The sequence below is a fragment of the Botrytis porri genome (genome assembly GCF_014898465.1).
Source record: "Botrytis porri strain MUCL 3234 chromosome Unknown BPOR_001, whole genome shotgun sequence".
NCBI lineage: Eukaryota > Fungi > Ascomycota > Leotiomycetes > Helotiales > Sclerotiniaceae > Botrytis > Botrytis porri.
The window spans coordinates 969,762-983,637 of NW_024066075.1; the positions used below are offsets into that span (position 1 = coordinate 969,762).

At 44.7% G+C, this 13,876-nt stretch overlaps 6 protein-coding genes across 6 annotated transcripts; 4 read left to right on the forward strand and 2 right to left on the reverse strand.

Moving 5' to 3' along the window:
* Positions 1-430: 430 nt before the first annotated feature.
* On the forward strand, positions 431-2,500 carry EAF01_000284 (uncharacterized protein; the record flags this gene model as incomplete). The annotated part of the gene is made up of 2 exons (XM_038908534.1): positions 431-2,245; positions 2,309-2,500. The coding sequence occupies 2 exons, from the start codon at positions 431-433 to the stop codon at positions 2,498-2,500; spliced, it is 2,007 nt and encodes a 668-aa protein (XP_038775440.1).
* A 606-nt stretch (positions 2,501-3,106) lies between these two features.
* On the reverse strand, positions 3,107-3,838 carry EAF01_000285 (uncharacterized protein; the record flags this gene model as incomplete). The annotated part of the gene is made up of 4 exons (XM_038908535.1): positions 3,107-3,110; positions 3,330-3,365; positions 3,452-3,583; positions 3,705-3,838. 4 exons carry the CDS (start codon positions 3,836-3,838, stop codon positions 3,107-3,109), a joined length of 306 nt encoding a protein of 101 aa, XP_038775441.1.
* Positions 3,839-4,728: 890 nt separating this feature from the next.
* On the forward strand, positions 4,729-4,959 carry EAF01_000286 (uncharacterized protein; the record flags this gene model as incomplete). Its single annotated transcript, XM_038908536.1, has 1 exon — positions 4,729-4,959. One exon carries the CDS (start codon positions 4,729-4,731, stop codon positions 4,957-4,959), a length of 231 nt encoding a protein of 76 aa, XP_038775442.1.
* Positions 4,960-6,059: 1,100 nt separating this feature from the next.
* On the reverse strand, positions 6,060-6,362 carry EAF01_000287 (uncharacterized protein; the record flags this gene model as incomplete). Its single annotated transcript, XM_038908537.1, has 1 exon — positions 6,060-6,362. The coding sequence occupies one exon, from the start codon at positions 6,360-6,362 to the stop codon at positions 6,060-6,062; it is 303 nt and encodes a 100-aa protein (XP_038775443.1).
* An 82-nt stretch (positions 6,363-6,444) lies between these two features.
* EAF01_000288 (uncharacterized protein) lies at positions 6,445-7,477 on the forward strand (the record flags this gene model as incomplete). Its single annotated transcript, XM_038908538.1, has 5 exons — positions 6,445-6,505; positions 6,561-6,867; positions 6,928-7,169; positions 7,221-7,291; positions 7,361-7,477. 5 exons carry the CDS (start codon positions 6,445-6,447, stop codon positions 7,475-7,477), a joined length of 798 nt encoding a protein of 265 aa, XP_038775444.1.
* A 2,587-nt stretch (positions 7,478-10,064) lies between these two features.
* Positions 10,065-13,493, forward strand: EAF01_000289 (uncharacterized protein). Its single transcript, XM_038908539.1, has 2 exons — positions 10,065-11,529; positions 11,620-13,493. Exons 1-2 carry the CDS (start codon positions 10,987-10,989, stop codon positions 13,075-13,077), a joined length of 2,001 nt encoding a protein of 666 aa, XP_038775445.1. The 5' UTR covers positions 10,065-10,986; the 3' UTR covers positions 13,078-13,493.
* Positions 13,494-13,876: the final 383 nt, after the last annotated feature.

Consider the following 13,876-nt stretch of genomic DNA (forward strand, 5'->3'; position numbering starts at 1 on the left):
TTGGCAACGTAAACTGAGTAGTGAACAAGAGAAAGTCTAATCCAAGGGGGGAATAATGACAACTGCTCCCTTCTCGGTCAATGATAGCAAGAGCTCCGATCATTCTGTTGTTCACTCGCTTAATTTTTGATTGAGGCGCGATACAGTAACCTTACCAAAAAGTCGCGCTGGGAAAGGCCAAGAAAGACAAAAGACTTCAATTTCACGCGCTTTGAAATGCGCAAGGCTGATTAAACCAATTCGGTAAATGCAGAAGCTGTACCTCAATTCAATTTAACATTGGGAGAATATTATATCGCTGATCATCTCGATTTCTTTACAAATAATTAGCTTCTGATCTGGTATAAACAATCAACAACATCGGAAAATCTTCCTTCCTCGATTTCGATTCGCATCCCTATTTTTCAAGCTCAACAATAATATCTACAAGATGTCTGGATTTACATTCGGCAACACTGGAAGTACTGGCGGGGGATTGTTTGGTGGGGGAAGCTCTAGCAACACTCCAAATAGCTCTGGAGCTGGACTATTTGGAAGTGCGCCAGCTACATCTGGAGCCGCACCATCATCTCTATTCGGCGCACCAAAACCAGCTGGAGCACAAACACCGGTCTTTGGAGGAGCAGGAGCTGCAAACACAGGAGCTGCAAAGCCAGCCGCTGGAAGTATCTTTGGACAAAGCACAGGAAATGCGCCCAATGCCACGTCTTCTTTCAGTTTTGGAAAGCCTGCTGCTAGCACTACACCTACAACTTCAGCAGGAGGTGGACTGTTTGGTGGAGGAGGTGCAACTGCAGGTGGAAGTGGAGGCTTCAGTTTCGGAGGACCCAAGCCAGATGGTGCTTCAACGCCAACAACGGAGAATAAACCCGCAACTCCTACGGGTGGTATGTTCTCAGGGATGAACAAGCCAGCAGCAGGAGGTGGTATGTTTGGAGGAGCAGCTTCGAGTACCCCAAGTTTAGGATCAACAACACCAGCACCAAGCAAGCCTTTCAGTTTTGCATCCACAACCCCAGCAGGACCACCACCTACAAATAATGCACCAGCTGCGAGTACAGGTAACTTGTTTGGCGGAGGTGCTCCATCGCAATCAACTGGAGGTCTGTTCGGAACACCAAAACCAGCAGCCGCATCACAACCTACACAAACACCCGCTGCGCCAGCCCCTACTGGAGGTCTTTTTTCCAGCGGTACTCCTGCAGCTGCTCCTACTAGTAATTTGTTCGGTGGTGGTGCTGCAAAATCTTCCGCGCCTAGCGGCAACATGTTCGGTGGAAGTAAGCCTGCTGCTTCGGCAGCTCCCCCTGCCAGCTCGACATCTGCGGCGACTACAGAAGCTGCCAAGCCAGCCCCATCTTTCAGCTTTCCTTCTGCTACTCCAGCAGCTAGCACCCCTGGAACACAGGCTTCTACTACTCCTGCTCCTGCAGCTCCTGCTACCAGCAGTCTGTTTGGAAAACCCAATCCAGCTACATCTACTTCGGCGCCATCTGCATCTGCCCCAGCGCAAACACCATCGCTTTTTGGAAACGCTGCTTCGACTAGTGCAGCAACCACTTCTACTCCTGCACCAGCTGCTGCAACATCAAGTTTGTTTGGCGCAGCTAAATCATCAACTCCTGCTACTTCTGGCCCAACCAACACCAGCACTCCTGCTCCTGCTTCATCAACTGCAAATGCGGGTTCTGCAAATCTAGATCAACGAGCTGGAGCGACTGCTGGCTCTGGGGCGGCAGGAAACGCAGCAAATCTAGGAGCCTCTACGGCTGGCCCAAGACCAGAATTATCTCGTCTTAAGAACAAAACTATGGATGAAATCATCACCCGGTGGGCATCTGATTTAGCGAAATACCAGAAGGAATTCCAAGAACAAGCAACCAAGGTAGCTCAATGGGATCGTCTTTTGGTCGAGAATGGAGATAAAATTCAGAAATTATACAATACCACATTTGAGGCTGAAAGATCAAGCGCAGAAGTCGAACGACAACTAGCAACGGTAGAGGGTCAGCAAGCTGAACTCGAACAGTGGCTCAATCGTTACGAACAGGAGGTTGATGAGATGTTCAAAAATACAGCTGTCGAAACGCTACAAGGACCAGATCAGGAACGTGAGAGAACCTATAAGATGGCGGAGAAATTGGCAGATAAACTTGATGAAATGGGCAAAGATCTTTCTACTATGATTGAAGCTATGAATGAGGCATCTGCTACTTTGAACAAGAGCACCAAGTCTGATGATCCAGTAAGTTACTCTAATCTATATATCAGGTTTATAAAGGATTCCACTAATCAAATGTGCCTACAGCTTTCCCATATCGTCCGAGTCCTTAATTCACATCTTATGCAATTACAATGGATTGATCAAAATGCCAAAACACTACAAGAGAAAGTTGAGGCGGCGCACAAGTTGGGACAAAGTATGAGTGCAAATGGTCTCGGTGGAGCGGAGGGTGATGCTGCAGATCTCTTCTACAGGTCTTTTATGGGCAGAAGATGAAGGGATGAGGACGAATGATAGAGCTTGATAAAGCAGGTAAAATGGAGGCCGACAAGTGTGTACTGGCGTGCTGAATGGATGTTTGGGCGTTCTGATTTGGCAGGAAATACATTTGCATATTCATGCATGGATAGTCTATTTTGAGGGGAGTATATGTGGATAATGAATATGGAAGACTGAATACCGCAAGCCTTCAATAAATGATTGAGGAGAGATTAGAGATACAAAAGGATTCATACGTCCAAAGCAGGCGAATGCGTGGATGTAAGAAACGGGGCAGAAGTGTTCTCATGAGCCTTTTGGTGTATAATAAATAGCATGAAGCGAGAGAGAATAGAGAATGATCAAGCTCATAACTAATTTTGTTCCATCGAAATGGAATTAACTTGGCTTGACACGCATGGGGAATTCTGCAACCACGCGGAGAGGCAATGATCGTATCATACAATCAATAATTTCACCAACTATAAACGACCATCATTTCATCACAATCCTGATGTCATATCTCATTTTGTCCAGTCTTGCTCGACTTAAATGACCCTTTTTCCATCTTCCCCCGCGCCCATCCACATGAAGGGGTTTTTTTTTGCAAATTTTCAAGTTGATTTAGCTGGTAATGAACCAAAGCATTTAGTATTTTCTTTCTTAAATTCTGCAAAGAGAGAAAAAGATCGGAGAAACAGAGGGGAGGAGAATAAAAGAATTGATTGCATTTGGAGAAGAGAGGAGTCCATCGATGGAAAACAGTACTTCTCAAATTCTGACTATGGATATGTGGATATATGGACGAAAGCTCAAAGTTTTTTTCTAAAAGTATGTGTATGCTTACTTCTGCTCGCCACCAGATTGCTTCTCGATTTCGGAACTGGGGGAGAGGAAATTAGTATGAGTGGATTGAGTATGGGGACAGAAAGGGTAGAGGATGGTATGAGGTGAAAAGGGCATTCTTACATGTGGTCCTCGAGTTTCTTCAAGTGATCACGCTGCTCGGTAATTTTCTTTCTCAACTCCAAGAGCTTCTCATTCTCGCGCCGGCGAATGGTGTAATCCTCATTGGCCTTTTCGCGCTTGGTAAAGGCATCTCTGGGGAAAAGTTTGTTAGTTCTGTACCTGCAAGTGCGGATGGGAGCTTACCCTTTCCTTTGCGGAACTCAATATCGCGAGGATAGTCAAGTGGTAGCATTGGAAGGGATGGAAAACTTACTGTTGGCCGCCAAATCTGGCAGCGCCGGTGTCTCCTTCGCCCATAGTGCGTGCTGATATGGTAAATGCTCTCGCAGCTGGGATGGAGGTGCGGACTGCTGGTCGCATGGCAGAGTTGATTGCAAGACGATACATGATAATGATTAGATTTGAGGTTTTTTCTTCTTTGTGGTGGTATTTCGAAGGTAGAAAGATGACGGATGTATTTGAGGGGTTGTTCAATTGGTGGTATGATTGTTTTTGAAATGATTTGCTGGATGATGCCGAAGTAGCTTGCGGGCTGGAAGCTTGGATAGAAACTCTTGGATGTGAAAGACGTAATTATGCCTTGAAATTGAGGTTGTGAGGGGAAAGATCAGGTCAAGATCAGGTCATCGTCATGATCAGCTGTTTTGAATGGGGAACCGTGGCTGCTTTAAAGGTATGTGGGGATGAATGAGGGCAGGACCAGTGCTCAATCACCCAAAAATGAGCAGAAGATGATTAAAGTGGCACGACTTTGTATTCTATGTCTTCTTGATGCTAATATCACATATCACATCAATTTCATCACGTAGAGTTCTCTTTAAGAGACAGCAGAGTATAAACTGGAAATGTTCGGATACCACTTTGCTCGATTGTTGATATGACACTGTGATGATTACCTACCTACGACTCTACGAGCTTACCTAGCAACAGTGGACTTGTGTTATAAACCACTCCGTACTCTATAAATAATACTATTCTGCCCCACTACCTACCTAGGTAGCATTCCATACCTGCCCATCTGGAAGTAGGATTGAGGTATATCTGACTGACCGAAATCAACCAGGTTGTGGGGATCGATTGCAGAACAGAATAGAACATGCTCGGTGTCGAGGACAATATCTACTCAAGCCTACTTGACTATGTACGAAGTAGTACTCCATTGATGATGTACCGATATGGAAACAGCTATGAGGGTGTGCTCTTGTGCTTGTGCTTGTGCTCGTGAACGGTCTAACACCAAACACAAGGCAGCGAAGCGGCAATACTAACAATAATAAATGCCATTCCAGATTCCAGAAACCAAGGCAGAACAGAACGTCTATGCTTTTAGACCTCATTTGTTAGCACTGCCACAATCACAGAAAGCCAGTTCACATTACTTGGAAGGGAAGGAAAGGAAGGAAAGGAGATGGAAAGGGTTAGGGGGTGGAAACCGAAACAGAAACGCCCAACACCTCAAGAAAATGACCAAAAAGCCTTCCATCTCCGGACAAATTTCCAATTCGTGACAATGCAAATCTGGGTCAAGGTCAAATCATGTTACATTCATGCAACGGATAACCACTTTTACCGACCTGTATTTACCATTAACCAAGATTGGTCCAATCCAGCAACATGAACCAAGCATTTACAGAATGTTCATCAGCCCTGTTGGACTGCATGGAAATCATCTCGAGCCGAATATCTCTGACTCTTATTCTTGGGCTGGGCTGGGCTGGGTTGGGTTGGGTTGCCTCGTTGGCTAACAGTGGAGAAATGAAAGTATACTTAGGTATCATGACTTCTCATACACATGGCTGTACTGGTATTTGTGTCTCGTGTGTGTCTCTCTCTCTGCCTCACAGATCTTACTTGTAGAAGACGATTATAAAGACAATTAAAGGGGGGGATCCTGAGATGTAATACATGTGAAGATTGTTCAACGCTCAGTGTTCTTATGTTGGAAAATGGGTTGTCTAATTCAATTGAACTCGAATGTCTGTAGATACCCCCAAAATCCACATAATATAACGCATGAACAACAGTCAAAAGAAAGGAATCTCAACCATTTTGCCCGTACATACAGTAGACAGATTCACTTCAGAAGGTGATTTCTGATATAGTTTGTTCCAACTAACTCTTTCCCCCCTCCCCCTCAAAAAGGGATTAATGAATCGAGTTTATATCATTCAAGTAATTTTACAGAATAATACATAAAACACGGAGCCCCTTTTACGATCTCGAGGTTATCCGTTCACATTCATTCATTCATTCCCTTTCCCTCGCAGATCGCTTCCCATCTTCTAAAAGTGGCACTAGTGCGTCCTTCCAGCAACTTCCTCACGGCCTACGGTCCCTACCACTTTCCAATCGAGAAAACCATCCCAAGAACCAAAACCAACACACAAACACATTTCTCACGTCGCATAACATCCTACGTTTTTCTTCCTATTTCAGTTTGTGAGATCTCTTTCCTAAAGACTTAAAATAATATCATAAAAAGATACTCAGGTAAGATCTTCATCTCCCCTCAAACCCTTTGGATTCCCGTCATCTGTTTTCTCCCTCCGCCCTGCCCAACATATCCATCTTCCAACGCCATCAACAAACAATCAGTATGCCTTGCATCCTATTGTCCTTGTTTACTCGACTCGAAGGATCGACGTTTCCATTCATTTGCAAACCACCAATAATCCAACGACTCTTCGTCTTTCACCATTGCCCCTCCGGAAGACTGAGGGGTATTTGTTGTTTTTGCCTTCAGCAAATCAACCCTTGATTTTACCACATATAGTAAAACTGCATCGATTGGCGTGTTTCTCCTCGCAGATGGATATTTGGCGCATGCAGAAGTGTTCGGGCTAAATATCGGTGACAGTCCAGTCACATCAAACACTAGCACAGTCGCAATTGTCTGTTGGATTTCGGCCATTTTAACAACAAAAAACACAACCTTTACTTTTGAGCAAACGATAACTAACAAGTCCATTTCAACAGATCTACAAATCGCAGTCATGGGTTACGAAGATTCCGTCTATCTCGCCAAGCTCGCCGAGCAGGCTGAGCGATATGAAGGTATGCAGATTTACAGAATTTGATCGAAGCGTATGAATACTAACAGTAGGAATAGAGATGGTCGAGAACATGAAGTCCGTCGCATCTGAAGACCAAGAACTCTCCGTCGAGGAGCGTAATCTTTTGTCTGTTGCATACAAAAACGTCATTGGTGCTCGCCGTGCATCATGGAGAATCGTTACCTCCATTGAACAAAAGGAGGAGTCAAAAGGAAACTCATCCCAGGTTACTCTCATCAAGGAGTACCGTCAAAAAATTGAAGCCGAACTTGCCAAGATCTGCGAAGATATCCTCGAGGTTTTGGACAAACACTTGATTCCTTCTGCCAAGAGCGGTGAATCTAAGGTCTTCTACCACAAGATGTATGTAATTTGTCTTTTGAACAATATTCCATTTAAACTCTCTTACTAATGATATTACAGGAAGGGTGATTACCACCGTTATCTCGCCGAGTTCGCCATTGGTGACAAGCGAAAGGAGTCTGCCGACAAGTCTCTTGAGGCCTACAAGAACGCAACCGAAGTCGCTCAAACTGACCTTGCACCAACACACCCAATCCGTCTTGGTCTTGCCCTCAACTTCTCCGTTTTCTACTACGAGATCTTGAACTCCCCAGACCAAGCTTGCCATCTTGCCAAGCAAGCCTTTGATGACGCCATTGCTGGTAAGTCTCATTCTATCAACAGCATACACAAGTGATCTAACCGTTATTCAGAACTCGATACCCTTAGTGAGGAGAGCTACAAGGACTCCACATTGATTATGCAACTCTTGAGGGATAACTTGGTACGTAAAATTATTCTCACAGCAAATCATGATTCCAAGTTTTATCACTAACAAAATAAACTCATTTAGACCCTCTGGACTTCATCAGAGGCTGAGCCAGCTACTACAGAGTCCGCTGCCGCACCTGCTGAAGCCAAGGAAGCCGAGGCCGCTGCACCAGCTGAGGAGAAGCCAGCTGCTGAATAGATAATCATCGGATATGGCGTTGATGTTTGGTCGAATGGGCGTACGAGCGATGGAGGTTACGATTGGGTTCTGCATGTTTCGACAGACGAGATGAGCAGAGGGCGAGCTTCATAAAGAGCTTTTGGGGGGTCTCACTCGCAAATTGCTTGCCTTTAGACTCTTTAATGCATCAAACCATACTGTACTTTCCCTTCCACATATCCTTTCGCTACTTTGCGAATGTCTCGATCGCCCAACATCTCTTTTCCTTTTTCCATTTTTTTTATTGAAGACCACTTCCACATGTCATTCCCCGGTTGTTGATAGGTTACGGCCTGGCACTTTTTTATCAAATCGATTAGACTAAAAAAAAGTAGCAAATCCATAAAACCAGTACAAAAAGTCGATAATATGATAATGCAATGTGAGACAAATTGCATATGAGTTCGCATGCATGACAAATAAAATTTCTGAAGATCTACCGTTAACAGCGATTTGGTGGTCTCTCATGATCAAATTTGGAAATTATTGTTTACCAGGTGGAAGGGGCTGAATATTTACACATGAGTTTGGAATGAGTATGTGGGTCTCAGGTGTCTCGGTAGGTGAGTGATATTTTCGAGCTTGCTTGACTGATGGGCTGGTGGCGTGTACTAGCAAAATGGTGCTGGGATCGGAGTTGAAGTCGGAATCGAATGGAAGGGTGTGTTCTGCAGGACATGATATGGATGGGTGTATATTGATGGGCGGGGCGTGAGATTCGGAAAAGTGAAAGGGAGAGATATGTCTGCTGTTTGTTGGTTGTTGGTTTGGTGGTGTGTTGTGATGGAGGATTTTGTTGTGATTTCTTTGGGAGGAGGGGGAATACTTGGGTTATAGTTGTGGGGGTTGAGGGGGTTGAGGGGGCAGAGATGGTGTGGCAAGATGGGAATGGAAGAGGGGAAAGGGGGAAGAGGAGGTTTGGGGTAGGGTGGTGGTTGTATAGCACTTGAACTGGGAGTTGGTATAGTGGGAGGATGGGAGGGGAAGGATAGGATGAGGAGGGAGGGATCTGGCATACTTAGAATGTGAGGATGGTGGGTGGTTTGAAGGTGAATTGGGGAGAAGGAGATGGGATTTCTTGGTGGAATGGAGAGGAATTGTCTCTGGGGGTAAGTGGGAGAGGAAGGGTACAGGTGGGCGAATGAAGAATCGTGGGACGTAACAACATCCGCCGTCGAGATCAAGAATGAAGACAGATACGATGTGGGTGTATGTGACGAGATGAGAACATGCAAAAGGAGGTTTGAAAGAAGGTAACTACCGAGATGGGGTGCTATGTAATGCTATGCGTCGACGGGAGATTCACATGTACTTGTGGGTTTCTATTGGGTCGTATCGTGAGATCAGGGTAGGGCTGATATTGATCATGGGAGCTTCGGTTTCATGGATCTAGACTTCGTTGAAGGGTGTCCGGTTGGTTAAGTAAACAGTGTCCTAAGCTGTAGTTGAGGGGGATCTTTACACTCGGATCAGGAATTTGATAGGCACCCTGGATGTGTTCCCTCGCCGCCGAAATAAAACAAACAAATAGTTGCCGGATGATTATAATACTTGATATCTCGTTGGCTACTTATAACCATCTCTAAGAAGTTTATTCGACCATCCTCCCCTGTACAGCCAATCCGACTCTTGAACCCTTTCCAAGACCCTGAAGCACGGGTGGAATCTTACTCGCATGCATCGATACCTTGGATGTCCGTGGTATAGAGAAGCCCTCCCGGTTGGCTTGGTGCATGGGTCCTGGATGGAATTTCTTGGGGAGTGTGGGATGAGAATCAGTCGAGTGTAAAGGGGGGTATACGATGGCGTAGTAATACTTCGAGAAGAGTCTGATGATTGGAGGTGGAACATGGTTCACTGCATTGGGGGGCTCGCTTAGAGGATTGAAATGCATAGATTTGCTAGATTCACGACTACTTGCCTCTTGGTGAAGGGGATTTGAAGATCGGAAGACCGGAAGAGCTTTATCGATGTTGGCGATTTTTTAAGTTCTCTCTCAATGTGTTCTTTGATTTGGTGGAGGGTTGATGGGGGTTGATTGATTGATTGATTGATTCTTATATCTACACAGACTTCTTGGCCATGTGTGGCCTCGAATTGTACAGAGTCTTCACAGCCAAGAAGAAACGAATCATCCGGGGCTATACTTTACATGGCATGATGATATAGATACATGTTCCTGTTGTGATTGCAATACAATATCTAAATGTAAGTCTAGAAGAATAGAGAGTTGTTGATGGAAATGTTTGTTGCGTGTCGAGATCCAAGGAAAATCCCTCTTCTATACTTTTCACAAGCAAGCATAAACGTGGAGCGTGGGGGGGTAGGATTAAGATGGTCACACACACACACACACACATACGACGCTATTATTCTGTATTCGTAGTCACCTTGTCTCAAAAGGAAAGCGAGATGTGAATGGTCCAGCTGATGTTGAGCGTATTGTTAACCGATGATTGCTTCCGCGCTAGCCTCGAATTACAATACTCGTGGTGTTGAAGACGATAATCTATGGAGAGAGTTGTTTTGTGACATTCCTCCCAAAGTCTCCTTCAAGTCAAGCAAACGCTTCTTTGGGAAAATAAATGTACATGTCTACGTAACAGATTTTATATTGTATTGTGAGCACGAATCGGTAATATCCCCCCTCCACCATTCTAGCGGTCGGTTTCGCAGTAGCTTCAATGATCCCGTAGTATCGCCTATAACAATCGAGAAATCCATAACGACTACGACTACGACTACGACCTGCCCTGCTTGCCCATCATTAAGTTTTGGAAAAGGTAGAAATAACTTTTTTGATATTTGGTATTAATGTTTGTTTTTTCTACATCTGAAGCATCCGTCTACTTGACTACCTACCCAATGGAAGACGGTTCGCACGGTCTTATTACATAAATAACAAAGTCACTACCTGTACTCCCCCAAGTATTGGTGCGATAAGAAGTGGGTGTGCTAGTTGAACTTCCAAAAAAAAAACGAGAAGAGCCCCCCCCAAGTGGGAAGAAACGATCCATCTTAATTAGTACGGGGTTCAACGACGACCGAATGAACTTGCCGCTACATTCTACGAGGTCGAGATCGATATTTTTTTGACTAACACAGAATCCTTGGACAGTATACACGTTGTTGTCGTCTGTATTTCTTTGATTATTCGCAGAGAAAGTTTACATTGCAAAGCGATTGCGCCTAGAAAGCCATTAGCCGTCAAGCAATTTCCCGTTCTCCAACTTGCTCACTGTCAAAACGGAAGCTCAAGTCTTACTTGTGAACTTTCAGACTTTATTTACTACGACAGGTTTCGCCAAATGGAGTGATATAGGTGATCAATACAATTCGCACTCTCATCTGATCAGATTTCAATAGCCCGCGCACGGCGCATATACCGTTCTCACTAGGACCCCTCAGTTTGCGATCATTTATTGTACAACCACAACGCATACGTGCACAAAGTTGGCGGAATTTATTGATTGATCACAATCGCAATCATGGACACTTCTGGGGTTTGGGATACTGAGGATCCTACTTTATCCGTTCCTTCGCAAGATGATTTTCAACAATTCCTTGACCTGAACATGCACAACATGGCTGATACCCTCCAATTCGACTTCAATTTCAATCAGCAACAGTCGCAAAGTCAACAGATGTTACATCAAGATGGGATGAATTCAATGAATACGGGCATGAGTGGCAATCATCAGATGGGACATGATGGAACGATGCAAGAACATATGCCTTCGATGACTACGACTTCTACCCATCCGGCCATACTTGGAACTCCAATCGTACAACCACATACTTCTACAGAGAGTTTGACAGACTTGGATGCGCAAATCCAATATCTACAACAGCAGAAGCGAGAGCATCAGCTACGGCAATCACAGGAACAACAGCGGAACTTTTATGCCCAGAGTAGAATGATCCCACCCACACCCAATAGTATGGAAATGCATGGTGTCAATCAACATTTCTATACTCCAGCAGAGCATCCGCCATCTGTATATGAGTCATATCGTCTGAGAGAGCAAGAGGTTAGTCAAGTTGATTATACTTTCGTGTCCTTATTTTATGGTTTCACAATTCAATAAGTATTAGAATGAAATGCTAATAGAACTAATTAGATGGCATTTACTCCGCTCGTTTCACCAGCTGTTACTCCCCTAGAAACTCAATTTAATATCCCTGATTACACTGTCCCCGGAGCTTATTTTAGTCCCTTGAGCTCCCCAGCTTTACACGCCCAAAATGACCATCAACTTATGTTCGACCATCGTCATTCGGGGTCAAATGATTCCCCAATTGACATGAATGGTGATTCGCATTCTGCGCCAGTGAGCTCTATAATTCCAGCTCGGAAGCCTGCCCGAAAGTCTGTTGCACCAAAGCCTCGGGTGAACACTCGTGTAGTTCGGCAATCGCCAATTGTCAAGCCAAGTCGCGGTAGGAAAAGCTTAAGTATGAGTGCTCAGGCGCTAGGAGAAATTATTGAGCCATTGAGTTCGCAAATGTCTCATTCTAAAGGCACTGGATCAACGAACTCAGCAGCAAGCACCGACCATTCTGAAAATGGCTCTATATCTCCTGAGCACTTATCGGATATGGCGCCTCCACCGTTGCCGAGCTCGGCTGGGAGATCACCCTATGTCGTAGCACAAAAGGACAATGCCAAGAATAAGTGGATTCCCCTTGGATCACCAGCTACGCCAGCTTCGCTGATGAGAATCACAAAATCGCCTACTGCTATTGAGTCAGGACTGGGCCAGGAAATGGACCTTGATGATCCTGTTTTGGACGGGTTCGCATTGCCAGAAGCTGCAAATATCACTAGAAAACCTACATTGTCTCGCATCGATACACAATCCGATGGACAAATGACACCAACTTTGAGCTCAACAGGATCCAAAACTCCTGGATTCAAACCTCTGTCGTCGCCAGTAGTTGCACTTCCTGGAGCAACGTCATCTTCCAGTCAAAGTCCTCAGATAGATGCCATGAATGGTGCAAAGAGCGCCACACGCAAGACGCCCCAAATGCTAGCACGAGGTGCTAAGAAGAGGGCAAGCAATTCCGTCCTTGCTTCACCGGCTCTTCTTCCCAAGATATCCCCTAGCATTAAGCCACTACTCCCTGGTGGTTCATCCATGCACGATGACGCGACTGCCTCCCTTTTTCTTGCGTCAAAGTCAAATTACCAAAACATACTTGAAGGAACTCATCTTCCTGGCGTTTCGTATCCTTCAGAACTATCCACTAATTTAACATCGAAACGTACTTCTCATAAACTCGCCGAACAAGGAAGACGAAACAGGATCAATTTAGCACTTACAACATTACATGATATGATACCATCCGAATATTACCCTCGAGGAAAACCTAAAGATGCTACGGGAGACAAGAGTGGAAGTGGTGATGGTGGAGAGAACGAGTCCGCAAGCTCCAAGGGTGGACAGAGTGCGAATAGTAAAGCTGCTACAGTCGAAGTCGCCATTGAATACATTAGTCACTTGGAAAAGGTTTTGGCTGAGGCCAACAAAAGAGCAGAGGAAGCGGAGCAGAAACTTGTGGAGAAAGAAAATTAATAATAATGGGCTTGAAGTGGTTGTTTCTCGGTGGCATTTCTTTTATTTTGGGAGGCAACATTAACGGAGTTGTTGATACCTGGATACCAAGCTTCTGATTTCACGGCTGAATATATTCCAGGGCATTCTAGGTGTAGAGATTTCTTCTGGGAATGACTGGGTCCTGGGGGGGGGTAATATAAAAGTTTAATTGCGAGACAACCATATTGGGGGAAATCGGCGGGAAAGCTATGTGATATGGATCTATCACTTAGCGTTTTTGATATTATTAATTTGACACACATCAACACGATCAGACGCGAGACGGCAGTTACCTGTGTTATATTCTCAGCTGCGAGGTTGTTATAATGGGTGGTGGAGTGAGTGATGGGTAATTGTAGATATGTATTTAATTTTATAAAATAAAAATATTTCCTTGGACACAATAATTGTAGTTTGCTGCTTTGTTGAAACTTTGAAAATGGTTTTGGGTATAAGAAGAGACTTGTGGTTTGGTAGGCTGTGGTGTAGGGTTCCATGGTTTCGTTGGATTGGTAGAAAATGAAGATTCGCTACTTTTGATTTGAATGAAGGGGCACATGTGGGTGATTTGCTTGAATGTCTATTTTGCTATATATGACATGAGAGTGGTAGCAGCACCTGCTTCGATATCTCTCCTGCGTGTTTATATAGACAGAAGTATGTATTAACTTAAGATCCGTATGATGTAAGATCACCAGTGGCTTAGAATGTACACCCTTGACACAGACACATGGTCGAAAATAGCTGCATCGAATGTGTCCTGTCGTGAAACAGATCG